The sequence below is a fragment of the Echiichthys vipera genome, assembly GCF_963691815.1.
Source record: "Echiichthys vipera genome assembly, chromosome: 8".
NCBI lineage: Eukaryota > Metazoa > Chordata > Actinopteri > Perciformes > Trachinidae > Echiichthys > Echiichthys vipera.
The window spans coordinates 11,436,656-11,463,593 of record NC_139833.1 but is presented as its reverse complement, the minus strand read 5'-3'; the positions used below and the strand labels follow the sequence as shown (position 1 = coordinate 11,463,593).

General features: G+C 39.8%; 2 protein-coding genes across 3 annotated transcripts; one reads left to right on the top strand and one right to left on the bottom strand.

The window, feature by feature from the left end:
• The first annotated feature begins 1,504 nt into the window (after window positions 1–1,504).
• vars1 (valyl-tRNA synthetase 1) lies at window positions 1,505–16,057 on the top strand. The gene is made up of 29 exons (XM_083918106.1): window positions 1,505–1,592; window positions 3,921–4,276; window positions 4,367–4,510; window positions 4,656–4,869; window positions 4,955–5,070; window positions 5,213–5,288; window positions 5,513–5,613; window positions 5,729–5,856; window positions 5,944–6,108; window positions 6,216–6,297; window positions 6,379–6,498; window positions 7,464–7,572; window positions 7,657–7,836; window positions 7,996–8,120; window positions 8,259–8,362; window positions 8,474–8,632; window positions 9,249–9,339; window positions 9,474–9,579; window positions 9,738–9,808; window positions 10,623–10,748; window positions 10,852–10,956; window positions 11,386–11,533; window positions 11,733–11,860; window positions 12,107–12,262; window positions 12,875–13,099; window positions 13,807–13,918; window positions 14,411–14,586; window positions 14,884–15,033; window positions 15,114–16,057. The coding sequence occupies exons 2-29, from the start codon at window positions 3,923–3,925 to the stop codon at window positions 15,180–15,182; spliced, it is 3,840 nt and encodes a 1,279-aa protein (XP_083774232.1). The 5' UTR covers window positions 1,505–1,592; window positions 3,921–3,922; the 3' UTR covers window positions 15,183–16,057.
• Window positions 15,415–26,077, bottom strand: abhd16a (abhydrolase domain containing 16A, phospholipase). Of its 2 annotated transcripts, none has more exons than XM_083918108.1 (20): window positions 25,964–26,077; window positions 25,449–25,505; window positions 24,367–24,433; window positions 22,998–23,084; window positions 22,672–22,757; window positions 21,351–21,424; window positions 21,064–21,171; window positions 20,731–20,845; window positions 20,529–20,630; window positions 20,354–20,417; window positions 20,192–20,241; window positions 18,902–19,025; window positions 18,684–18,788; window positions 18,524–18,587; window positions 18,296–18,352; window positions 17,199–17,261; window positions 17,029–17,105; window positions 16,775–16,873; window positions 16,627–16,673; window positions 15,415–16,056 (listed from the first exon to the last, which is right to left on the bottom strand). In XM_083918108.1, exons 1-20 carry the CDS (start codon window positions 26,063–26,065, stop codon window positions 15,973–15,975), a joined length of 1,632 nt encoding a protein of 543 aa, XP_083774234.1. In that variant the 5' UTR covers window positions 26,066–26,077; the 3' UTR covers window positions 15,415–15,972. The 2 variants fall into 2 exon arrangements, with proteins under 2 accessions (XP_083774234.1, XP_083774233.1); XM_083918107.1 differs by having other exon boundaries at window positions 25,449–25,508; window positions 25,964–26,076.
• Between the last annotated feature and the right edge of the window lie 861 nt (window positions 26,078–26,938).

The following is a 26,938-nucleotide window of genomic DNA, read 5'->3' as shown; positions in this document are numbered from 1 at the left end:
TTCTTGTATTTTTGTCTTTGTGTAGTGAAAATGTTTCCTCCATCAAATTGTTCTGTCCTTCTCATGGTCATACACAAAAATATAATAACACATTTATATTTGTGAAAACAAAACCTTCCAATAATAATAAGTACAAATAAAAAAAAATCTCAAGTAAATTTAGATGTGCTTCACTTTCCATTTGATTCTACTTTCTATTTATCCTCCACTACATTTTTGGAAATGTACTAATACTCTAATTAACTGACAAAGTAGTTATTTTGCAGATTAAATGTGAAGACATCAAAAGGTTATAAATTATGCATTGTTATAGTTTAAACTACCAAGCAGCTAAATATTAAGCAGTCAAAATCATCTCCATCTCGACCAGCGTGGCATTGCATATTAAAGCATCCAGTAATGTAATAAAGACATTAATACTCCATAATTACATGACAAAATAGTTAGAACTGGCTCTATCTCAACAAATGTTAGTGCATCTTATGAAATAGTAATGACAAATACTATATGTATTTTAATATGACACTTTGATACGATTATTTAACTGTGACTGTGTATTTTTACTTTGTGATCTTAATAGTTTTTTTTCTGTTTTTTTGATTATTTGTATTCGTATTTCCACCACTATTATTGTTGGTGTTATTGTTTTATTATTATTTAAAAATTCCCCACACAAGTGTTTTATATGGAGCAATCAACATGTTGTACACAGAAATAAGACTCTATTTGCGAAGGAGTGGTATAACCAAGGTATAGTGTTCATTTCTGAACTTCTAAATGATAGTCCTAGCTACCTACGAAGAAATGATCCATCAGAGAGGATTAGACATTTCTCAAATTCAACACTCCAGAGTATTCAAAAGTATATCCACCATTTTGCTGACACTTATTAAAGCGTCACTATTATATGATCCTTTCGGGATTCCTAGACTGTGGCTGGGTGGAAAGGTTCCAGAGGAACGTTCATGTAATAATGGTATAATGACTTATACTCAAAGTCAGTGTCCTATTTCCTTTCATCATTGGAAAGTAGTGTTTTCTAACATTAGCAGGAGTATTTTAGTCCGTGTCTCATTTATTTTATGCTTGTACTCATTCATGTAACCTTTGGACTCAAATCTCTTTATTAATCTGGAAAACTCATAAAGTCTTGGTCCCTATAACATAATATATGGTCTTGTTTTTGAATGTAGAGTCTGACAAGAGTCTGTTTTATGGTGAACTTCTTCTATGACTCTGTATATAAAGTATTTAAAAACAGAAAAGCTTTAAAAACTTCTTGAGGAACACTATGGACTACATTGACATATGATTGCAGTTGTTCTTTTGTTTATATGAAATCAATATGTATGTTTATGTGTAAAACTCCTCCCTGTACTTTTATTTATTTTGTTATGTCGTAATAATATTGAGAATAAGTTTGTTTGAAAAACATTATTTAAAAAAATATTTGTTAGACTTCCGGTTTGTGGCGGAAGTAGCCGGTCAAACCCGGAACACGTTGGTTGCATCAGACGGAGAGGAGGAGCGGACTCATGTGGCTCTGCAGTGTGTGCTAACTTAAGCTGACGTCTCTTTCTGTTCATTCAAAGGTATGCATGTATTATTACTGAAATGTCCAATAACAACCCGTGGGTTTCTTAAACACAAACTTTAAAACGAGTTTAAAATGGTAGCTTAGTACTTCAGCACGCTTAATGTTCAACGTGCACTCACAAAAACAAAGAGTTTCAGTTTGTCTGATTAGCTAAAGCTAACTAGCCGGTTCTGCTTGACTTTTCGTCAGCTTTTGACAGGTGGCAGAGATCAGCCTTGAGAGTTAAACCGATAGCTAACAAGCTGAGCTAACACAACTTGTGTGTGACGTTTTGAAACGACGATTAAAGCCAGTGTAAGATGCTAATGTAATGTTTTCATAAATACCTTTAAAACAGTTTGTTTACAAAGCTCGCAGCCCTAGTTAACCTAGTGTCCCACTGTTTAACTGGTATGACAGGTAAACACACCCACTCCACTATTGTCAGGCAGGTGAAGAATGTATTTGGTAAGTTCCCAGGCACTAGGACAGTGTTATATTAATGTAATACTCTGTTCAATACACTGTACATACAGTGCCTATTGAAAGTTCTAAGTTTGAAATGCTCACCTTTTTTGTTTTGCAGCCTGAAGTGATAATACATAAAATGTATATTTTTCCAGCGTGATTTACACATTTTCCCATACAACATTCAAGTCAAATATTTTTTTCAAAAAAATGAAATGAAAAACTATAATAGCAGGGTTGGAAAAGTGATGAGTCCCCAGATTGAATCCTTTGTGGAGGCACTTTTTGCTTTAATTACAGCCAGTCTGTTTGGATTTGTCTCTACCAGCTTTGTGCACCTGGATTGGGAAATATTTCCCCATTCTTCCTGCCGAACTGTTCGACCTCAGTCAAATTCTGTGGTGAGCGGCGATGGACTGCAATCTTCAAGTCCATCCACGGATGTTTTGTAGGATTCAGGTCAGGGCTCTGACCCGGCCATTCTATGTCATTCACCTTCCTGTCCTTTAGCCACTGTGTTGTTTCTATGGAGGTGTGTTTTGGGTCGTTGTCATGCTGGAAGGGGAACCACCTGCACATTTTGAACTGTCTAACAGAGGGTCGCAGGTTTTCCTAAAGTATTTGGGTAAACTTGGCAGCATCCATTTTCCCTTCAATCCTGACCAACTGCGCAGTCCCTGCTGAAGAGAAACACGCCCACAACATAATGCTGCCACCACCGTGCTTCACTGTAGGGAGGCTGTGTTTTAGGGTGGTGTGCTGTGTTTGGTTTCCACCAAACATAGCGCTTGGAGTTCAGCCCAAAAAGTTCATGGTCTGGGTGTTGCTATATGCCTTCCACTTCAGGACAATACTCTGAGCGGTACTCAGAGGGAGAGTTAAAGCCTTTGACATCTTTTTATATTCTTCTCCTAACTTGTGCCTATCCACAACTTTATCCTGGAGCTCTTTTGAAAGCATCTTTCCATCATGGTGAATTCTTTGTGGTACCATGCACTATTAGGAGTGGACTCCTCAAGGGACAGCTGAATTTATTCTGAAGTAAAATCAAAAACACCACAGTTGATGTCAGGTGGAGGCCAAATAACTTGGTGTGTGATCTGGAAGGTCAATATTTCTGAGAATGTTTATAATGGTTATTCTAAAGGGACTCATCACTTTTCAAACACTACTTTTCTAGTTTTCAATTTTTTCATCAGTTTTCAGAAATTTTGAAAAAACAAAATTAATTTGAACGTTGTAAGGCAAAATGTGCAAATCACGCTGGAAATATATTATTTTTTAAGTATTATCATTTCAGGCCGCAAAACAAAAAATGTGACTATTTCAAAAGGGTATCATAACTTTCTATAGGCACTGTATTTCCTCCTGGACAACTTTATTAGGTTCACAAATCGTTTCTTGCTTTAACCCCCGTTTAACCCCTTTTTATGCATCACATATCTGGTACACACTTCCAGAAAACTGCAGGTCTGATGCAACTCTCAGCTCTTTTAAATCAAGACTGAAGACTTTTATGTTTGCCGCTGCCTTTCAGCAAACAAAACCATTTATTAAATGCTTATACTGCACTGTAATTTCTATTCCTTTGATATTCTTTTTTTTTTTTTCATTTTTTCTTTTAATTATTTTATTTGCTTGTTTTTTATTTTTGTAGTTCTTTTAGCTGAATGTCATTTTCCTCGTTTCTTTCCAATGCGTTTAAGGTTTTATGTAAAGCACTTTGAATTACCTTGTTGTTGAATAGTGCTATACAAAGAAACTTGCCTTGTGAGCATACAAAGCATACTTGTTTTGGTTAAACTACTCACAGAAGTCAAAGAGACAATCTGCTCAATTTAAAAGCGTGTCTTCCATAATGTCCTGTCTTCACCAGAGATGGCCACTCTCTACGTGTCCCCTCACCCTGATGACTTCAGGAGTCTTCTGGCTCTCATAGCTGCAGAGTTCAGTCCGTCCCCTCCCCCACGGACCCTCACAGAGGACCCTCCTGCCTCCTTGAATGTCCGCTCCAGACCGACCCTGGTGCTGGGTGCCGGGGAAGGTGACTCCGTCCTGAGCGGGGCCAGTGCTGTGGCCTGGTACCTGGCTAACCAGGGGAAGAGGGCTGGTCTAGATACAAAGCAGCAGAGCCAGGTGTGGCAGTGGCTCAGCTTTGCAGACAATGAACTCACCCCGGTGTCCTGTGCCGTAGTCTTCCCACTGATGGGGGTGATGGGAGTCGATAAGAAGGTGAGAGGAGTATTCCAATGCTTACTTGGACGAGTGTGTGATTTATTCTTGTGAGGTATTATTCGCAAATGACTTGTTGTCTGTTCTCAGCTCCAGCAGAGTTCCCGTGCGGAGTTGATGCGTGTTCTAAAGGTTCTTAATCAGGCACTTGAACCGAGAACCTTTTTGGTGGGGGAGAAAGTCACCCTGGCTGATATGGCTGTAGCTGCAGCTGTTCTTCTCCCTTTCAAATATGTACGTATGTGGTGCAACACACGTCTCTCATCATGTTAATGCGGTCGGAATTATTCAATGTGGAGAAACGTCAGCCATGTTTGCTGCCTGTCGACATTTGACTCTGCTATCAGTCAGTCATAGTCTGATTATACGTTTTTTTTAGGTGTTGGAGCCATCAGACAGGAAAGTCTTGACAAATGTTACAAGGTGGTTCACAACCTGCACAAATCAACCACAGTTCCTGAAGGTGTTGGGGAAGATCACTCTTTGTGAGAAGATGGTGCCAGTTACAATGACGACAAATGCTGCTGCAAATGCAAAAGATGTTAACGCTGCTAACACCAGTCCTGTTGATTCTGCCGATGCCACAGCTAACGGTAAGCAAGTCCTGTGCCACAGCTCATGAATATTTCTGTTTTTGTGTGAACAGTATTCTGAATTTCTTCATGTTTTTTCCTTCAGGCCCACCAAAGACAGAAGCCCAGCTGAAGAAGGAAGCTAAGAAGCGAGAAAAGCTGGAAAAGTTCCAGCAGAAGAAGGACATGGAGGCCAAGAAAAAGACTAAGCCGCCAACAGAGGTATGGATATTTAACTTTTACAACTTCTTCTGAGACATTGGTGGAGCTTTGAAAAACATAAATATGGCTATATATCAACTGTTTTTGCACAGATTAATGTTCACTTGACATCATATCCCATGTTTCTCTCTGTCTCTTTTAGAAAAAGGCCAAACCGGAAAAGAAGGAGTTGGGAGTGATCACATACGATGTTTCAACTTCCCCTGGGGAGAGAAAAGGTGATTGATTGAGTCTTTTCTCTCTTGTAACAGAAGGTGTGTTTGTGACATCACATTTCCCCATTCATAGCAGTCATAGCAAGTTTGTTTTGCTCCTATGTGGTGTTAAGGGGGATTGTAGAATGCTAAAAAAGTGACGTCTGTACAAAGCCGTGTTGTTGTATTTTAATGTGATTAGCTTTAGGTCCATATATCAACCCTTTCTCTTTCTCTTCTTGTGTCAGATGTCATTAGCCCGCTTCCTGACTCCTACAGTCCTCAGTATGTGGAGGCTGCCTGGTATCCATGGTGGGAGAAGCAGGGATTCTTCAAGCCTGAGTATGGGGTAAGGAAGTCCTCCCGCCCCCATGGTATATTCACACAGAATAGAAAATGTTATTGTTTTGATTTATGACCTCACTTTGCAATAACACGTCGGTTTCCCTCACTACATTCTGCAGAGGAAGAGTATTAGTGACCAGAATCCTAAGGGCGTCTTCATGATGTGCATCCCTCCACCTAATGTGACTGGGTCACTCCACCTGGGTCACGCCCTCACCAACGCTATTCAGGATTCTCTGACCAGATGGTAACTACCGCTGGACTGAAATATTTTTAATACCATTTGTTGTGATCTGGACCGTTTGTTTTGAATTGCTTTCCTCTGTCTGTCCAGGCACAGAATGCGAGGCGAGACCACCTTGTGGAACCCGGGCTGTGATCACGCTGGTATCGCTACCCAGGTGGTGGTGGAAAAGAAGCTGATGAGAGAGAGGGGTATGAGCCGCCACGATCTGGGCAGGGAAAACTTCATCCAGGAAGTCTGGAAATGGAAAAACGAGTGAGTGAAGGAAGTAGTTGGAAGGAGATGTGAGATATTTTAACTGGGATAAATACTGGAATCAAGACGTAGTTATAATAATAGAAATAATATCTTTTCCTTTTCAGGAAGGGAGACCGTATCTACCATCAGCTGAAGAAGCTGGGCTCCTCTCTGGACTGGGACAGAGCCTGCTTCACTATGGACCCTGTAAGTTTTCTGAAATCTCTGATCAAATTGGATTAGAACTAGAATTCCTTATTTTCATGTCTTTACCCGCTCTCTGTCCAGAAACTTTCATATGCGGTCCAAGAGGCCTTCATCCGCATGCATGATGAGGGAGTGATCTACAGGAGCAAGCGACTGGTCAACTGGTCCTGCACACTAAACTCTGCCATCTCTGACATAGAGGCAAGTACGCATCATAGTAGAGGGAAATAGATCTCGGCCATTTCCAGGACGATCACAAAAATGTGTCAGTCTACCTGTTTCTATCATTTTCTTCTTATTTTTTTAATTTTAGGGTGTAAACTTGATGAGATTCAATCACATTTACTAAATTGCTTAAAAAACTTTGAAAGTTTATGTATATAATTATATACATATCCCACTTATTACTAGGGCTGGGTATCAAACATCAAACATTTTAGAGCACTTAAAAAACTATGTCTGTAGTACAGAAATAGGAAGTATTCAAAGTTATCTTCGTTTAGCTTCATTGATCAGATATTCATTTATTTAAACCGTATTTTAATAAAAAAAAAACATATACTGTATTTCATTCAGGCAATGTTATGTACGTCTGTGTTGGCACAGAATTAAACATTGACACATTTGAAAAGTTTGGCAAGGGCTGTTACTCAAGAAGATAGATTTTAGGGGCCTCATGGGGGCCTATTTGCAAAGAGGCGTATCACATAATCCATAACTTACCTGATTTGTGTTCCGTTTGGAACATTTGTGGCATGTCATCCTCCCCTCTCTCCCCACATTTCCTGTCTCTTGACTACATACTGCCGATTAAAGGCAAAAAATACAAAGGAGAATAAATGTTTCTTTCGTTAAAAAATGTGATTTAATGAGATTTTTTTTAAAGACACCTATATGTAGCTCTCTATAGATCATCTTATTCAAAGCCAACGCACTTGTTTGATAACTTGCTCTTCTGGGTTGTACCCTAATTGTTGAATGCACTTATTTTAAGTCGCTTTGGACGTCAGCTAAATGAGATATAATGGAATGGAATTATACTAAGAAAATAGAGGTATCTTTGTTGTTAACCCTGTTATAAAGATGTGATGGTGACAGATCTAAACGGGTTTACCAGTTCTGGCCATGCTGTGCATTCTTGATTAAATATTCTGGTGTGTTTGCAGGTGGACAAGAGGGAGCTCACTGGTAGGACTCTGCTGCCTGTACCTGGGTACAAAGAGAAAGTGGAGTTTGGAGTGTTGGTTTCTTTCGCCTACAAGGTTGACGGATCAGGTATGTGAGCTAATAGAGAGCAAACATTAAACAAAGACACCGTTTTCCACTTCCTTTCTTTACATTTCTCTTTCTTTTGCTTAGACGAGGAAGTGACCGTGGCAACAACTCGTATCGAGACGATGTTGGGAGACAGTGCTGTAGCTGTCCACCCTGCTGACCCCAGATATCAGCATCTGAAGGGAAAAGTGGTGCTGCACCCCTTCTGTGACCGCAAGATGCCGATTGTCTTCGACGACTTTGTGGACATGAGCTTTGGAACAGGTAGGCATGGTAACAAGAAGAGGCAATCTGCCTGTGGGTCTGCAGTGTGCTAAGAATAAGTAATCATAACAAGTCGTTAAGCCAGGCAAATTTGCTTATTATGGCTCTTTTTTTTCTGCCTTCTGCATCTCGTGTCCCTCTGCACCATTTTCTGTTCAGGTGCTGTCAAAATTACCCCAGCCCATGACCATAATGACTACGAGGTTGGAGAGAGACACAATCTGGCCTTCATCAACATCTTGGATGAGAATGGCTTGCTCATTAACGTGCCCCCTCCCTTCCTGGTATAGTGTCTCATTATCGTCCTTCCCCCCCTGCAGTGTTTGCATTTTCACTGTGACACTAGAAATCAGGCTTCTTCACAGTGTGCTTGGTGTAGCAGTATTATGTATTCATTTTGAACTATTCTGTCTGTCCCACAGGGCATGAAGCGTTTTGAGGCAAGGAAGACAGTGCTGCAGGCTCTCAAGGACAGAGGCCAGTTTAAAGAGATCAAAGACAACCCTATGGTTGTCCCAGTCTGCAGGTAAAGTGAGGTTCATGTGTGCTTAAGTAGAACACGGGTCATTTGTGTTTTAGATCTTTTCATCCTATTCAGGATCATCCCTTAAGCCCCATTGTTCATTTATCCTATCAGTCGTTCCAAGGACATAGTGGAGCCTCTGCTGAAGCCGCAGTGGTATGTGAACTGCACCGATATGGGCAAGCAGGCCGCAGACGCTGTCAGAGAGGGACGGCTAAAAATCATCCCTGATCACCACCTCAAGACATGGTTCAACTGGCTGGATAACATCAGGTAATTATCTTTTTATTACCTAAGGTTGTCTGCTTGTGTTTTTTTCCTGTCAGCAAGATTACGGAAAAACAAGTGGTCTGATTTTCATGAAACTTGGTGGAAGGGTGTGGCATGGTCCAAGGAAAAGCCCTTTGAAGGATAGACTTAATATTATTCATTTTTGCTGCATTCATTTGGTGTCAGAATATGATACCTAAGCCAGTCAGTGTCTGAGTGTCCGTTTTATCACAGTGACTACTACTAGTTAAGCATTTTAAATTGTGATTCTCTGAATATTTTAGATTGTAAAATGTCAGAAAATAGTGAACAAATCAAAATTTATCAAAACCCGAGGTAAATTGTTTAAAATGCTTATTTTGTCAAACCAAGTGTCCAGACCCAAGAATAAATTTGCTATTATAAGAAAAACCGCAAATCACGAATCAAGAACTTACAACCAGAAAATGTCCGTTTTGCTTGAAGGATTATAAATAAAAAGGTTATAAACATAGTTGCAAATACATTTTCTCTTGATGAGTTAATTGATTAAACCACTAATCGTTGCAGCTCTAGAGATGGATGATTTTGCACAATAAAGTGTCATGTTTCAGATTTCATCAACCCGTCTTCCTTTCAGGGACTGGTGTATCTCTCGGCAACTGTGGTGGGGTCACCGTATTCCTGCTTACTTCATCACTGTCAACGATCCCTCCGTGAAACCTGGAGAGGTAAAATGATGCATGCCACTATGGTCGAGGTCTGGAGGATTTTAGATGACAGATACAAGCTCCTTGTGTTGTTATTCCACAACTCTTTGTCTGTTTTTTTGTATTTATCTACTCTTTTTTTTCCCCCCCTCCAGGACATGGATGGTCACTACTGGATTAGTGGGAAATCAGAGGAGGAGGCCAAAGAGAAGGCAGCAAAACGCTTCAATGTGTCTGCGGACAGAATTACCCTCAGACAGGGTAAGATTGAACCCTTTTTTAATTTAGCAGTCTCATTATCACAGTTATTGTAAAGGTCACCTAATCAGTTCATATTTGCTGCTGCACGGATTCCGGGAACATAATTAATTCTACTCCATACTCATACAGATCAGATAACTTTTGTTCCTGTGTTTCAGATGAGGATGTTCTGGACACTTGGTTCTCATCTGGCATTTTCCCCTTTTCCATCTTCGGATGGCCTAATGAGGTAAAAGACTGAGGTCGACCACCTTTCTATTAACACAGATGGAACTCTATTGTCAGTAGATGGTAATAAGGATGGAAAGGGGACCTATTATTCTTTTCCTTAATTTCTCTCTTGTAATATTACATTGTCAGATGTTCATATTAAATGTGGCCAAAGTTTCAAATAATGCAGTGTACGTACGTGAAAGTAACCCTAAAAAACGGATCTGCTCTGGGCATGTTACTGCAGGGTTCACATTGCATTCACTGCTACTTGTAGCTACATGAAAACCTGTAATCTTGGTTGGTCATGTTGTTAATTTCTCGCTAATTTCAGACCCCGTTCCTGCTGGAACTAGGCCGGTTGTGTAGTTTTTGTTTTAGAAGCTTTTATTGGGGATTTTTCATGACAGAATGTGCCGCTGTGCTGTAACAGTCATTTCCCAACTTCGATGACATTACAGAGATGCCAAGAGCACAGATGCGAAATACCCAAAAACGCTGACCAATCAGACCAGAGTGGGCTTTAGTTTTTTCGGGAGGGGGCTTAAATAGAAAGGCACTTAAACATCTTTCAGACAGAGGGGGAATACAGGCGCAGCAGCCATGGGCAGTATGAGAGAAATTGTGTTTTTTGAACATTAAAGCATGTAAGTGTAGAAACTTGCATGAACCTGAAAATGACCATAGAAGAGGTCATATTTAATATATTCAATTGGCTCATGCCCATGTAACTGCACCTCTCAAAGTATTCTTTAAAATCTGACTTTTTAATAGCGTGGGTTTGTTCTGTATTTCCATCATTTAATGTTGCTGTTTGTGTGGTCTTCCCTTAGACCCAGGACCTGAATGTGTTCTATCCTGGCACCTTGCTGGAGACGGGCCATGACATCTTGTTCTTCTGGGTTGCTCGTATGGTGATGATGGGCCTCAAACTGACCGGCAAGCTGCCCTTCAAAGAGGTGAGACCAATCAAAACTGCCAAAACATGACCGTAAATGTACAGGATGTGATATCAGTGTTATTAGCAGGATACGACTAAGTAATGATAACGCTTTCTTACAGGTTTATCTGCATGCAGTGGTGAGGGACGCCCACGGAAGGAAGATGAGCAAATCTCTGGGCAACGTCATTGACCCTCTGGACGTCATTACAGGGATCTCCCTAGAGGTAAGGACTAATCATGCTTTGATGCTTGTTCAGATATGCACACACATACAGTCCTTTCTCTCTCCTATTCCATTTTACATTGTCCCCACACGCCCATTGCTCTCCTGAGGCCCATATTCTTATGTAAGCTTTATTAAGCACCATTTTCTGCTTCCAACAAGATTTTATTGAGGCCATCAATCTCCTCACCAGCTGGGCAGAAACTGCACAGTCAGATGAACCTGTCCTCTAGAGGGCACTAAAAGACTTGCAGTAAACTACATTTTACCCTTAATGATAATACCCTTTTAAAGGTCCTTTCCTGCCTATTAAACATCAAGCAGTTTAAAGGGGTTTCTCATTCTCACGATGAAAAGAGAAAATTGTTGAACACATTTGTTTTTTTCCAGTGGTAACATCCTCTCTTATTTCCATTCCCCGGCCCTTTAGGGTCTTCATGCCCTGTTGACGGACAGCAACTTGGATCCAGTGGAGGTGGAGAAGGCAAAGCAGGGCCAGACGTCAGACTACCCAAATGGCATCCCAGAGTGTGGCACAGATGCTCTCCGGTTCGCCCTGTGTGCCTACACTAGTCAAGGTCACTTGTCTTTTATTGTTTTTCTTACTTTCTCCCTTGTGCCTCCATTGGCTATCAGGCTTGATCTTGACCTTGACAACATGAAATATATATTTATATATATCAGAACACATCATTACAGTCAGTCAGTACAAGGTCAGCTGTCACAGAATGATTTTTAATATATACTGACATGATTCTTTATTCCTGTGTCTCCCAGGTAGGGATATCAACCTGGATGTCAACCGCATCCTGGGTTACCGTCACTTCTGCAACAAACTGTGGAATGCTGTGAAGTTTGCCATGAAGACACTGGGAGACAACTTTGTACCGTCAGAGAAAGCCCAGGTGAGACCAGGGGAAACCATGAAAGACAGAGAACATAAACAAGCTCTGCTCCATACTTATTTATATTCATCAAATGATGTGTGCACCATATTTGACCATGTACATGTTTAGTGGAACATTTTTGTTTTTGTTACCACTGTTTGTCTAGGGGGTTTAGTTTACCCATATGCTGCCCTACTTTGTATTCATAGATGTGTACACATCTGGGAGGTTGTTAACTGAATCTCTTCCTCTTTTTCTCCTCAGTTGTGTGGAGAGGAGAGTGTATCAGACAGGTGGATTCTGTCTAGATTAAGTGCTGCTGTTGGTCTCTGCGATGCTGGCTTCAAGGCCTACGACTTCCCAACCATCACAACCGCCATCTACAACTTTTGGCTCTACGAGCTCTGTGATGTCTACCTGGTAAGAGACTTTGACACCACTGAGCAGCCCAGGACAATTAATGTTAAAGCAATTCTTACCTTTCTGGCATTTTTACACTTTTTTTGTAATCTTAAAATGCTCCCAGTAAGCGCACACTAAAATGTAAAAGAATTTCATCAGGTGTTGAAACAATTCTCATATATTTCTGATAAAAGTCTGACCAATCAGACAGACTGAAAAAAATTATGATTTGCAGAGCTCATGCTGCTTTTCAGTGCCATGGGAAGTCTGAAATATAGGACCTCCATCTAGGCAAGGTGGAAGTGGAACCTCCTACTATTTGGGGTAGGTTGATCTCCCCCGAGGTTCCATTTTGACAGGCACTCCAGTGCACTTTGCCTAGTTGGAGGTCCTAAATTTTGGACTTGGCACTGGAATGCAGCATTTCTCTCTCACCGCATGTGTTCGGTGAGGAAGAAGTGTCAGAGGTCAGCCAGGGGGGAAAGAGGGTTGGACTTTCGAGGGAAGCACTGTGAGACATGCAAGAAAGGCAAGAATAGCTTTAAACAGATTGTGTGAAGGCATGTAAAAAGTGAATGTTTTTGCAGAAAACTGTGAAATATGTTCCCTCCCACTCTTCTTGTCCTCTAGGAAAGTGTGAAACCAGTGTTCAGTAAAGCGGAGGAGGATAGCAGCAGCCAGAGACAGGCCTTGGTGTGCAGACAGACACTTTATACCTGTTTAGAGGTCGGTCTGCGCCTTCTGTCTCCCATGATGCCCTTTGTCACTGAGGAACTCTACCAGAGGTTACCACGACGACGACCTCAGAGTGATCCTCCCAGCCTCTGTGTCACATCCTACCCTGATACAGAAGAGGTGAGATAAGGAAAGGGTGAATGAGGGTTGCTAACGCTCGCTTTTTGCTTGTCGTGGGCAATATAAAGTCCTGCATCTCGATGGAAAGTGGGGAGAACTCAAAAATGTATTTTGTGTGGTCTGAGCACAGTCAAAGCTTCTGTGGGGATTTTTAAGCCTCAAGTGTTATTACTCACTGTGCACAGAGAAATGTTGTTTACAGCATCGGGTTAGTGTAAGTGGTTTATTTTTGGCGACATTTGAAATGAGATGCGGTTGTGTTTTTTGACAAAACCGTTTTGCACAGATGATGCATTCAAGGACAGTCGGAAAGTTGAAAATGTGGATTGTGATAATGTGTGCTTTGATAAATGGTGTAACTTTTATATTTATATATATAAATATATATATAAATATATATAAATATATATATATATTTATATATATATATTTATATATATTTATATATATATATATATATATATATATATATATATTTATATATATATATATATATATATATTTATATATATATATATATATATATATTTATATATTTATATTTATATATATCTATATATATATATATATATATATAAAACATGCTTTTCAAATTCTGCCGGGGTTCTGAGGAAAACTGATGTTCGTGTATCTGAAGATAGTCACTGAAGTTCATTTTTGGTGACCCTCTCATGTCAAATGTTTTTTTCTTCTGTGACTCTTTGTAGTTCTGCTGGCACAGTGAGGAGGTTGACCGTGACATGGAGTTCGTAATGACTGTGATCAAGACGGTCCGGTCACTAAGGGCCGACTACAACCTGACCAAGACCAGAGCTGACTGTAAGATGCCAAATACAAAAATATATCAGTACAGTTAAAATATATCTTCCAGTGTTTGTCATTTCATGGTGTAATACTTCAGATTCTTTATTTTTATACATTATTACTATGGTCTATGATAAACCTTTACTGTCACTTTTTACTTCTGTATGTAATATATTTGTTACTTTAATGAAAAAAATTGTCATAGAAGACATGAGCTTATAAAATGTAAGCATTGTGACGGATTAAACAGTATATATACTGTAGTTGTTAAAATGGGCATCACCTCAGCCAGCTACAACTTTAAATGCTACTTGCACTACTTTACTGTCAAGATTTTGCTGATACTACCGTAAGTTCCCTTAAGTCAGTACGTGTGGTTCTGCATAAACAACTATCTGTATTTCTGTTTACACTTATTGTACCAACCACAGGCTGTGATGAATCCTGAATGTATCTTGTCAACTATCTGTCGATTTCTGAACTGTAACTTGCCTGTTTCTCTGCCAGGCTACCTCCAGTGCATAGACTCTGCGACTGTGTCCCTGGTGCAGAAGTACAGTCTGCAGATTCAGACCTTGTCTTATTCTCAGGCGGTCATCCCTCTGACGGCCGAACAGCCTGTCCCAGGGGGCTGTGCTGTGGCTATTGCCTCTGACAGATGTACTGTCAACCTTATGCTCAAGGTGAGGGCAGTTTTCTATGCATGATGTTGTTTACCCTGTACTTATTAAAGTTGCAAAACCGTTAAATTGACTGCTTCTGTTCTGTCAAGTTACATGTACCATGTTACCTAATTAGTCTAAGAGTGTGAATGCACCTCACCTAGTTGGTAATCATGCAAGGAGTACTATTTAAACTAGGTCTCCTCCACTTTGAATTGGGGAATTTGAGCGTTTCCTCTGTTCCTTATTTACTGACCTGAAATAACAAGATCATAATTTACAACTGAACATCTTGTCTTCACCTTTTCTCCCCCCCAGGGTCTCATTGATGTCGAGAAGGAAGTGACTAAGCTGATGACAAAGAAAGGTGACTTGGAGAAACAGATGGAAAAAATGAGAGAGAAGATGGCAAAGAGCGATTACAAGGAGAAAGTGCCGGTGAAGGTGCAGGAGCAGGATGCTGAGAAGGTGGGAAAAAGAAATTGACTCTCAGGGTTTCTCCGGGTGTTAGACCTGAATTTCTGATAATTCCTTTCTTTTCTCCCCAGCTGCGACAGAGCCAAACCGAACTGGAAAAAGTAAAAGAGGCCACAGACAACTTCAGGAAGATGATGTGACTTTCCCTTTAGCATTATGTTAATCAGGATTTATGTGTCATGTCTGTATTAATTTTCATATTCATTTTTCAAGTTGCTTGAAGTACCGAGGGGATTCAATAAAGCTCTTTATGACAGACAATTGTCTTCAGCAGGGTATTGTTCTGAGGCAATCTTTTAATCTACCGCTCTTGTATATCCCAGCACTTTATTGAACATTTGTATCAAGTAATGAGCAAATGAATTCAGTTCCTTATGTCAAACATTTTATTCTGCATATTTAATAGAACATGTAAGAGCGTCATTTTTAGGATACAGCTTTGTTCATAAATCTAGTGTCCACAGAAAAAGAAAAACCTGAAACACCTTGGCTGCATTTTTAAAGATTAAAACTCCTCTACTATTAAGATTATTTTATATTTTAAATTGTAGCATTTATTTCTTCTTATAATTGCTTCTTTACAAATGCAGCCAAAGAGGGAACAATGGAAGGAGTGAGAGATGGCTTGTGCATTTACGTAAAATGCTTTTTTTTTCTTCTTTATTTTAAAAAAAGATACTAACTAGTATCAATAAAAACTAACTTCAAAAGAAAAGATGTACCGTATTTAACAGGTTTGTGGTTACGAGTGGGGGTGGTGTGGTTGATCAAATCTTTCCAGATGCCACCAGAGCAACACTATATATGACGACTGTCTGAAAGAAGAAAAAAAAAATCACAGTAATACATTCACACCATGCCAGAAACACGCTCTTGACCACAGGCAGTCTGAATCCTCTACTGCTTGTTCCCTCTCATTCATCCATCTCTTTACAGTCTCCAGGGTGACTGGAACTCGGAGGCAGGGAGCGGCGTGCAGTGTGTTGTTTCGAAGTTCCGCATGTACTTCCGTGCCTGCGAGGAAGAAAAAGACAGCGGAGATGTGGGAGGAATGCGGAATGAAAGGTGTGGGAGGGCAATGAACAAAAACTGCAGAACTTGATTACATTAGGTTCAGTCTTTCTGGCTCAGTGCCTTACAAATCTCTCCCATCTCTTAAGGATTTACACAGGAGGTGAATAAAGCCTAATTCAGAAGGAATTACCAAGGGAGGGAAAGCATAGCATTAGCTGTAATTGATGGCACTGCTCTTGTTTGATGGTAAATGACTTCAATAAGCTGAGCGTGGTGAAATATATTACACCAGTAAACCTGAGAGCACAGGTGAGGTGGTTACTATGGCGACCAGGATAGTGTTCCTCAGTGGTAATGATGTCTGAATAGCTGTGATGTGTTTTTTTGGAGTGAGAGAGAGAAGGGGGGAAGGTAAGCCAACCTTTAACAAAAAAAGGTGCTCATTGTTGAAAAGGAAATTAGACTTTGTTTCCTGAATTTAAAAGGTGTGATGAAATCAGGTGCCTGCCCTTTACACCAAGCAGAAGAATCACACATACAGATTGAGTAACAAAAAGATTATTTCCTTACCAAGAAAAGAGCCAGCTGCCGCCTTCCCTCCAAAGTCATATCTTCACCTGTAAACATACATAACAGAGTGTGTGAAAGTATGCACGTGTGTATTAGGGTAGCATTGTGTTCAATTTATTTGCATAGTAAATCTGAACCGGGTGCTCACCAACGCTCCATGGGAACAAAACATCTCTGTCTGACAGATAGGACCGCAACACAGACACACACCAGTCATCGTCCACCTCATAGCCACTATACACAGATGCTGCAGAGAGAGTGAGCTGGCATTAGACACAGCTATTATATAACCAACTTAGTACACAAGCGTTTGAATACTAAATGTAAACGCACATCTGTTCCCAATTATAATTTTCAAAAGGTTAAGCAGCGTTTAAGTGCAATTGGAAGAGTCACACATACCTTCTTCTAAGGGATTGGAGGATCCCAGCCATTGTCTGACAACTCGAATCCCTTCATCTGTCATTATTTTTGGATACCTAGGCAGGGAAATAACATCACCAATTATATACTGTACATGTGTCACTCAAAGTCCAAATACTCTGATTGTATCCAGCAACGCTAGTACCAACCTGAACTGTAGCAGTTTGAGCAGAAGGTCGTTGCCTCGGTTAGACATGACGTCCTCTGGACCCCTGTAATATACAATTTACAACTTATTATATGGCAGAGGTCTTCAATGTTTTTTAGGCCAAGGACTGAGAGAGAGACAGTGCAGCGATCCCCTATACATAAATTGTATACAAATTAGTTAATGTGTAGGGGAGCCTAAAGCCTATACACATACATTTTTAATGGTCCGTACAATACTAAACTATTATATTCACATCTCTTTTTAATGTTTAACATACACGTGGGAGGCAAACTGAATCATTAACCTTACTGTGGAGTGGCTAATTTAGGCCTATTATCAAACTTGTGTAAATTGAATGTTTCTCATGAATAGGCCAATTTATCTTGGCTTATATTATGTTGGATTAATATTTATTTTCAGACATTTTCATTTTTTGTATGGTCATATAGTGCCATCATTTTCTACAGAAGCTGGCCTTCATCTGCTGTATAAATGGATGATGTGCAATGTACAAATGAATATGTACATCTCTTGATGAATGCCATTGCTTCATGAAATACTTGTAGGTAGAGCTGCAATGATTAGTCGACTCATCGATATAAAACTAATTGCCAGCTATTTTGATAATCGAATAAGTAATTTTCTTAAAGCAAAAAAGACAAACATTTGCTGGTTTCATGGTTCTTAAATGTGATGATGATGTGATATTCTTTGTCATAGATGATATTAAACTGAATAGCTTTGGAGTTTTTGACTGTTGGTCGGATAAAACATACCATTTAAGGACGTCACCGTCTGCTTTGTGACAATGACACATCGCCCTTTTCGTTATTTTCTGACATTTTATTGACAAAACTATTCTCTACTATTGGCTGTGACTAAATCGCTGATTTTTAACAAACCTTTCTTTTGGTGCTTTCATGTCACGTCTTACACCAGGTGCCTAAAGATGTGTAACTTTTGAGCACATTATAACTGAACCCTGTGGACTAAATCAACATCCTATTTCGAACTATCTCCTGCTAACATTATGCACAATAAAAAGCAAACCTGCTATATAATACACTGAGTCATTTTAAAACTGTGAGGACTCACGTTGTGGTGATGATCTCATCTCTGGTTCTCCTGATCAGCAGGACTGGTCCTTGATATCTGGAGGAAGAGAGGGAGTTGTGTTAATCATCGGCCAAATCACTGTGAGGTACGCAAAAAAAAAGCCCATAAAATTAGTCTCACAGTTACTCAGATATATTGTGTAATGTTCAATGATGCAGACTTTGACATTCATGATTAATGTCAGTATGAATAGACTGTCCCACTCACTTGAGAAGCTGCTCTGCATTGTTGAGATTCATGTACTGCCTAACTGTGTGTTGTACCAACGGTCCTAAGAGTGAACAAAGATATATTGAAGTTAATAAAACAAAGCTCCCTGCTGCAAACAATTTATAAGAGTGAATGTTCTTTTACTCCTAGGACTCACTCCAGCTGTCGGGCATGACTTTGAGGGCCAGGGGTAAGAGGTCATCAAAGGAGGCATCCAACACTACTGACTGGATTTCTGGGTATGACATCACTGCCCAGCTGGCTAAGAAAGGGAATAGAGAGAAAGAAGGATAAGCAGAACCAGGAAGGAAGGACTAAATAACACGATTTACATTCATAGCACAGCGCCCATTCATTGTTGTGATCTTTGTGTACCTGTGAATCCCCCTATGGACCAAGCATAAACGACAATGTCGGTGAGCTGGAAGCCCAGTTTGTGTATTGCAAACTGGATAACTACATCCATGGCGTTGGCCTCATTCTGGGGGAATGGCACTCCCTGGCGGAACGATACAAGTAAAAAAAAAAAGAAATAAGCAATATCCATGCATTATTAAACATAAGCAGTAACCCTTAATCCACCTACAGAAATCATGAACTTCCAAAGTGTTAGGAGATAATAGCGACCATGGGAGTGAACTTAGCTGTTGTGCAATACTGTCAAACTTAAAAAACCACATTGTTTTCCACTCTTTTGTCTGTTAGGACTATGTAAAGCAAGGGTATACACTGCAAGCTAGATAGATATAGATTCTTTGTTGTCCTTTATCAAAGGAATCTGTTTCCAGTTGCCAGTACAAAGCCAGATATAACACAAAAATACATCATACACAACAACTACATGAGAGACATCAGATACATCCACACACAGCACCTACACACTTTAGAGTTATTGGTGTGTTCTGTTTAACACGCTCGTTTCCAGGCCAGAGATTGGTATCTACGGCCAGATGAAAGCAGTGTGGGTTGAGGGGGTGCCTGGGGTCATGTGCTCTGATGTGAGCTCTGTGTGTGACGGTTTTGCTTTCGAGGTCTGGGAGGTTGGGGGTGAGGAGGCCAACAACTTTGGAGGCGGTGTGTGTGTGTGTGTGTGTGTGTGTGTGTGTGTGTGTGTGTGTGTGTGATGCATGTGAATTTGTTCCAGTCGGAGGCAGTTATGATGAAAAAAACAGGGGGAACAATATAAGAGGATAGGATGAATTATACTTTTGTAGAGCAGCAACAGAAAGTGCTTTGAGTTTGTAGATGGCGGAGAGTCTGTTTGTTGGCAGCATTTGTGGACGTCATCGTTGTGCTGCTCAAAGCTCACTTTGTTGTTCAGGGTGAGTCAGAGATTTTCAAAACACTTCACCCTCTCAACAGTTTCATTATTATTAGTTTATTGTAGTTTAAAAGGAGCTGTACTTGAAATACTCAAAAAAAGAAAAGACTACAGCTCTCACAGACCGTTCTCCAATACGAAGAATACAGGTGTTTTTTCGCCAACTATCAAACAAAGAGAGAAACTCAGATAACAACGCACACAGAGTGACTTCATTGTATGCTCAGGACGCCATTACTTCACTATATTTTTACATAGCATATATTTGTTTGCTGCTATATGAATGCTCTGAATATTCAGTACAGCCCCTTTAAAAGGATGTATAGTACTGAAGACATGCTTACCGTACTGCCTCCAAAGCCAGGGTGGTTCCAGCCCAGTACAGAGTAGCCACCTACAACACAAGATTTAACTAGATTATACCTGAAAAACAACAATTTCAGGCAAATGAAAATCCTGCACTTTAGCATTATAAAATATATCTTGTGAAGTAATGGATTCCTCACCCTCCAGTGGAGTGTTCATGCAGCCCACCTCATAGAAGCCTGCGTTGCCCTCACAGCAGATGACCTGTGGCAAAATTCATACATTTCAAGATCCATCGGTAATATGACAAGAGTTTTGTTGGACCCTGGAACAAGCCCAAGGCACAAAAAACATCAATTCACTGCAGACACTAACCAGGGTCTGGCCATTCTGCCCCCCGTCTCTCCTTCGATCCACAAACATTGTGTCGATCTCATTGCCATCGCAGGCCACAAGCTTGTTCCTTTGGCCGTCAAACTGTGAAAAAATGCGAGGGATATCGGCAGAAAATGAAGATTACTTATTGAAGGGAGGACAGACAGTTAGAGAGGGGGTGGTTGTTTGGTTTGGTTTTTACCTCTTCTATTAACCTAGCCTGGCCTTGAAGAAGCATGGGCCTCATGGCTTTCTGCAGTAAACCTACAGAGCCAGGGTACAGCATCCTCCTCCCAAATGAGTGGGCGATAAGAAAACTGAAGATGGAGAAAACAGACTTGATGACACTGTAGCAACATTGGACTAATACTTTATCGTGTCCTGGAAAAAAAGAGAATCCATAGGGGGGAAATAAGATGCAAACCTACTATAAAGCAGACAGCATCTATCCCCTGTGATATTACAAATCTGCAGTGTATTCCTGCAGTCATGCAGACTCTGAATTTTTGGATGGTGCTGCATTAACTGCATTTACCCGATGATGTGGCATGGTAATGTGCGCACAGAGTTGAGGACAGTGTCTGCGGCTCCTCTTAACCTGGGCTCTGGCTTCAGCAGAGAGACACCAGCCTTGGATAGCTTTCTGTCAATCACAGAGTCACAGGTTTACAATGAAACAGATGAACCAGAAAGCACTGAGACATTCAGTGGATGGCTGCATTGTGGAATATACTTTATGGTGCTTTGGGTGCAGGTACTAATAATGAATTGAGCCTGAGGGGAATAGAGTTGTAGAAAACACACATTGCAGCCAAAACTTACGGACTGCTGACTTCTGTCCAGTTGAAATCCAAAGGCCAGTGCGAGAAGTCAAAGTCATAGCACTTCAGTTTTTTCTACATGGAAAGCACAAACAAAAAAGAAGTTGGCCCGAGTGATAGGGATAGTTTGGAATTTTTGAATTAGTAGTCAGTCACCCACAATAGATGATGGTCAGCATGCCACCAGTTTGGAAAGGCTGCAGTTAAACGTTCTAATGTCAGTTTAAGTATAAGCTATGTCTAGAATATTTTCACCGCTTTTCCTTGCTGTGAGACAGCCCTTTCCTACACTACATTTTTTTAATGCATTGCTCTCACCCATAAGCACAATTTGGCAGTACATTGCTTAGCTCAGGGTTCCTACAAATTCTCCAATTTAAAATTCCAGACTTTTTCAGACTCAAATTTTCAGACTTCTCAGAGGATTTTTCAGTCAATATTAAACATCTGAATACCAATTGTTGAATGCTTATTATTTAAATAAATGGTTTTAAAATCCAACTTTTAACACATGTTAAATTCTGACTATGTCTGCCATTATGTTGCCAAGTAATTACAAGACATTTTTATATACGTATTTTAGCTCATATAAGTGAATGAACTCCAAACCACAGCATTTTATTCAAGCTAAATGCTAAAAGAGTGCAATTAATGTGTACCAGTAACACTACAGACAGCAACAGTAGGGATGTACAATTAACCAGGAACTACAAAAGATAACAGGATTCTTTGCTTCATTGGCTTTAGATGGATAAACATACTGAAAATAAATGAAATAAAAATAAATCATGAATAAATCATGAATAAAATGTAGACTACACATACGGGGGAAAATTAAATAAATGAGAATCGCAGTTGCACCGAATGGTAACCATGGTAACCCGACAATTCTACAGCCAGCTTGATTAGTTTCATATCATCTACAGGTCAGCTATGTTGTGTTAGTAAACGTGTTTAGATTTGTATATGTTCATATATTTTATTTTACAAAGTGAGATAACAGTCTGGAAACAACACAAACATTTTTCAATACTCTTTTCCCTTTAGCCATGCTTATCCAGACCTGGAAATTACCCAAATTAAATTCCATACTTTTCCATACTGTGTAGGAACCCTGTTAGCTTACGTCTTGGTACTTCTGTCCGCTCAAATTTGGCGACATGTTAACCGTCACCTGACTATCAATAAGTACCTCATACAACCCCACTTCAAATAGCCAAACTATCCCTTTAAGTTCTGATATATTATTATGGATACTTACAAACACATCACCAATTATTATTATTATTATTATTACTTTTATTAAGTTGCCATGACCTCACCTTGGTTGTTGGTGTGTGATTGTTCTTGGTTTCTTCAAGAATGGAGATAAACTGAAGATACTCAGAGTTTTTCCATCGCCCCCACCCTGGGGGAGGGCAGGGAGGCAGGAAGAAAACAAAAACATTGATAGAGATATATAAGCTGAGTACACATGAAACAAACATTTTGCCGCAAAGCCTCAAGGGTGTGTTTAGTATGATTTGCGGGTGTGTGGACCTTTGCAACGGTCTCATTGTTAATTAAATCTCATTGGCATGGGGAATATACAGCATATGTTATGATATCTAAAAGATGAATTCATTGAATTAGTCGTCGCCTGCCTCACCTCTAAGACAGGCCACTCCTAGAAGACACACCAGCACTGTTCCCAGATACTGACTCACTGGAACCAGCTTACTGCTGCAGATGTAACCTAAAGATGCACAAAGCAACAGTGAAACAGACAGTGAACATAACCCCCTCTCTCCTTGCTAGACCTTAACCTCATTAACGGGCACCAATACAAAGATTCACAGTCTGACAACTACCCTACAACCATATGCATAAATCAATATTGGAAGCTCAATTATTACCACAGAGTAGCACACAACCTCAAGCAATTAATTTATATTGCAGCATAGTCTTACTGGATGATTCACTTGATTAATTTTAGATCAATCCCACTTGTAGGAGTACAGAGACACAATAACTTTATGATAAAGACTTTTACAGAAACATATAAAACTCTTGGTTTAAAATTATAAAACTTTACCATCAGGAAAAAAACTGCTTCAGTGTGTTTTTACAATTGTGGTCTTATCCCAGATTCAGGGTTGTTTTAGGGCTGCACAATTAATCTCAATTTCAAATCGAAATTGCAATATGGACACAAGAAATATTCTAATTGCATGGGGGTGCATTATTTGTTAAAGGCAAAGTATGTGTCAAAATAAAGTTGTAAATTAAGTATCATGGTGCTGCAGAGATGTCAACAGATGCAACAATGATCATTCCCTCCACTATTGTGAATCATATCGTGCAGCCCTAGATTGTTTACATGGGAGTAGGACCGGGTGATGAGGTTGACATCATTATGATGATACTAATCTGGATAATTTTTCTAATATACAGTAAATATATTATTATATACATGTATACACATTTCCTGAAACAAAATTCTTTATATCTATCAAACAAAACTGTTTTAACTACACATTGCTGGGGACCTTTGACTATAGAATTTTATACAGACAACATCATAATTGTATTTGTCTGGATTCAATAAATGACCATACTGAATTATTACCCAGTGATTGTCAAGATCATCTGCTTTCGTAACACCGGCACCGCGTCTGTCCGTCTTTGGAACATCAACTCATTAAGACTCACAGTTTTTCAGTGTCAGTTTATGTGACGGTTCTTTTCTCAATTAATTGATGAGGTGACATCTTTAAATGTCTTGTGTTGTTCAACCAACAGTCCAAAACCAAAACGTATTAAATTTACAATGATATCAAATAGAAACAAATAAGCAAATCCTCACATCGGTGACACCAGAACCAGAAGATTGTTTGTCTTTAATAAGTAACTTATGGAAATTGTTGATCCTTCATTTTCAATTATAATTATAATGAGCAGCTCTGGTCATAACTGCAGTAACTAGTGGATAATAAGTCTCCCTGCGTTTCACGCCCAACATAATTCATGCAACCTACCTTTCCTGTACAGATAGCAGAGGAGAAGAGGAGAGCTGTAGTAGGACAGAGACCACAGTGCTGAAGCCTGGAGGGAGAAAAGAGAAGGAAAGTTTATTTATGTAGTATATTTGAGCAACAAGGCAATTCAAAGTGCTTGACATCTGTTTGTTTCTGTGTCACTCTCTCCCCCCCAACCAGATGCCCATCCACCATATATATATATATATATATATATACACACACAACTTGCACTTGCTCATGGAGGAATTGTTTGGTCTGTGTAAACCTTAAATAAGGCATAGAGTGTGGTCTAGACCTACTCTATATATAAAGTGTCTTGAGATAACTTTTGTCATGATTTGGCACTATAAATAAAATTTAATTGACTTAAAAGAACTGAAAGTTGCAGCGGATCAACTGTTTTCTGGGAGCTTATTCCACATATATAGAGCACAAAAACTGAAAGCTGCTTCTCCATGTTTAGAAAGTAGACCTGTCCCAGACGATCTGAGAGGTCTGGATGGTTCATATTTTAGCAGAAGATCAGGAATGTACTTTGGTCCTAAATCATTCAGTGGTTGATAAACCAACAGTATGCTGAAATCAAGGGACAGGAAGTTAGTTTAAGTACCTTGGGTCATCCCTATATTCCCTCAATGATTTCCACCCAAATTAGGCCCTTTGTTCCCTTGTTTATATTAAATTTCCCCTGCATCAAAATTAGGGCCTATAATTTCCTTTGTGATCTCGCTGCACAATTTTTAGGGTATTGTGCTTGTTGGTAAAGCACAGTTAAGGCTTATTATTATTATTATGCTGAATGCTATTTCTTACTTTAGGTTTTTTTTCATCTTTGGGAAGAAAAAAAAGATTTGGCAGGCGATTCGTATTTTTGTAGGATCATTTTTCTAAGCCCCTTTTTTCATCTGTGAAAACACAAACACAGTGAAATCCTGAATTTTTTTATTAATCTGGAAAAAACAGACACGCTCCCAAGACCTCAAACCTCAACTGTGAGTGAAGTGATCCACAAAACACTTTATTTAACAAAACTACTATCACTATGTTGTTATACAGTTTATTCATAAAACCATACTGACCCAGCCGAGGATGCTGTCAGTGTGTTTCTCCAGACTCTTGGGTTGGTAAGTCCATCCCTGCTGTGAGACAGACACACACTAGAAGTTAACATACATGCTTTGATCCTATTATTTAAAGTTTTCTATTATAATTTATCTTCAGATCATTCGAGCAAGTTTCCTCTCCCCACACTAGCATTAGCACTACCCACTTTAATGTCACTGTTAGCATTACCCGGGTTAATGTCATTATTAACACTACCCAGGTTAATGTCATTGAGGAAAACAGTTCATGAAGTGTCAGTTAGTAGACTGGGTGTTACTGTGGCGGTTAAAACAGAAAGGACTTGAACATAAAAGGACAAACGTGATTCATTCATTCGTTTAAAAACAGTGACAGCACAGTTTCAATAACAAACACCTGACACTTCCGGGGACGCAGCCGGAGCTACATCGATGCTAAGAGATTAAAAACGGCCAAGTTTTTAGCAGTCGGCTGTTCTTAAACAAATGCAAAACATTATAGATATCCCTACCCTTCTCCCGGCCCTGCTTTCAGGTCGAGACGGGTCCGGTGACCGGTGAATTCGTTGTAAATGAGGCCCTAAAATACAGCGGAGCCACATCCAGCCAGCCATTCTTACAGTACGAGGACTATGGAAGCCTACACTGACCAGAAGTGTCGAAAGGCGAAAGCGCTTAGAAATTGTTTTGGGGAATGAAAACAAAATAGACATCAACAAAACAAACCTGTTCATTTAGGCAAGGCAAGGCAAGTTTATTTGTAAAGCACCTTTCAACAATAAAATAAAATAATAATAATAATAAAAGAATATCAAAGGGATATTGAAATGTATATGTTTAAATACAGGCATCCATAGAAGTACAAGACAGTTGGTACAACACCAAATGTTTAAGTAAAAAAGAGACAGTATAACTTAATTTACACACATTTAGGACACATTTTAAAGCCTTTTGTGAAAATATTCTCCTCTATGTGCAGCCATCAAAGCAAATCAGCAATTAAGCATTCATAACCTGCAATATTTTAGAATACAGAAAAAAACATTTGCATTTCCCTGAAGCATTTAAGCTTTTCTTCAAATCCCAACTCTGACACTCAGTTGTTACTTTTGTTTATACAGGCCTTCTGCTGCAGCTGGGAACTGAGAGGATGTGACAGCTGGATGAGGATGAGATGTGGGTAAGTGATCAGCTCTGACACTGTTAGTATCTGAAAACAAAGCACAAAGACAAACTCACATAAAACAAATCTCTCGTCCCCCCAGTCTCTTTTATTCTTCCTTAAACGCAAACACAGACAGCCCACGCAAAAGCAACAACAACACACGGGCGAAGGAGCGCTGCCTGTCAGTACATGGCGTGATATTATGCCACAGTGTCAGAGTGATGTTCAGGCCAGCGTGATTTGCGAGTGTGAGAGGAATGTCAGGGGCAAATGAGTGACAGTGCAAACACACACACACACACACACACACACACACACACAC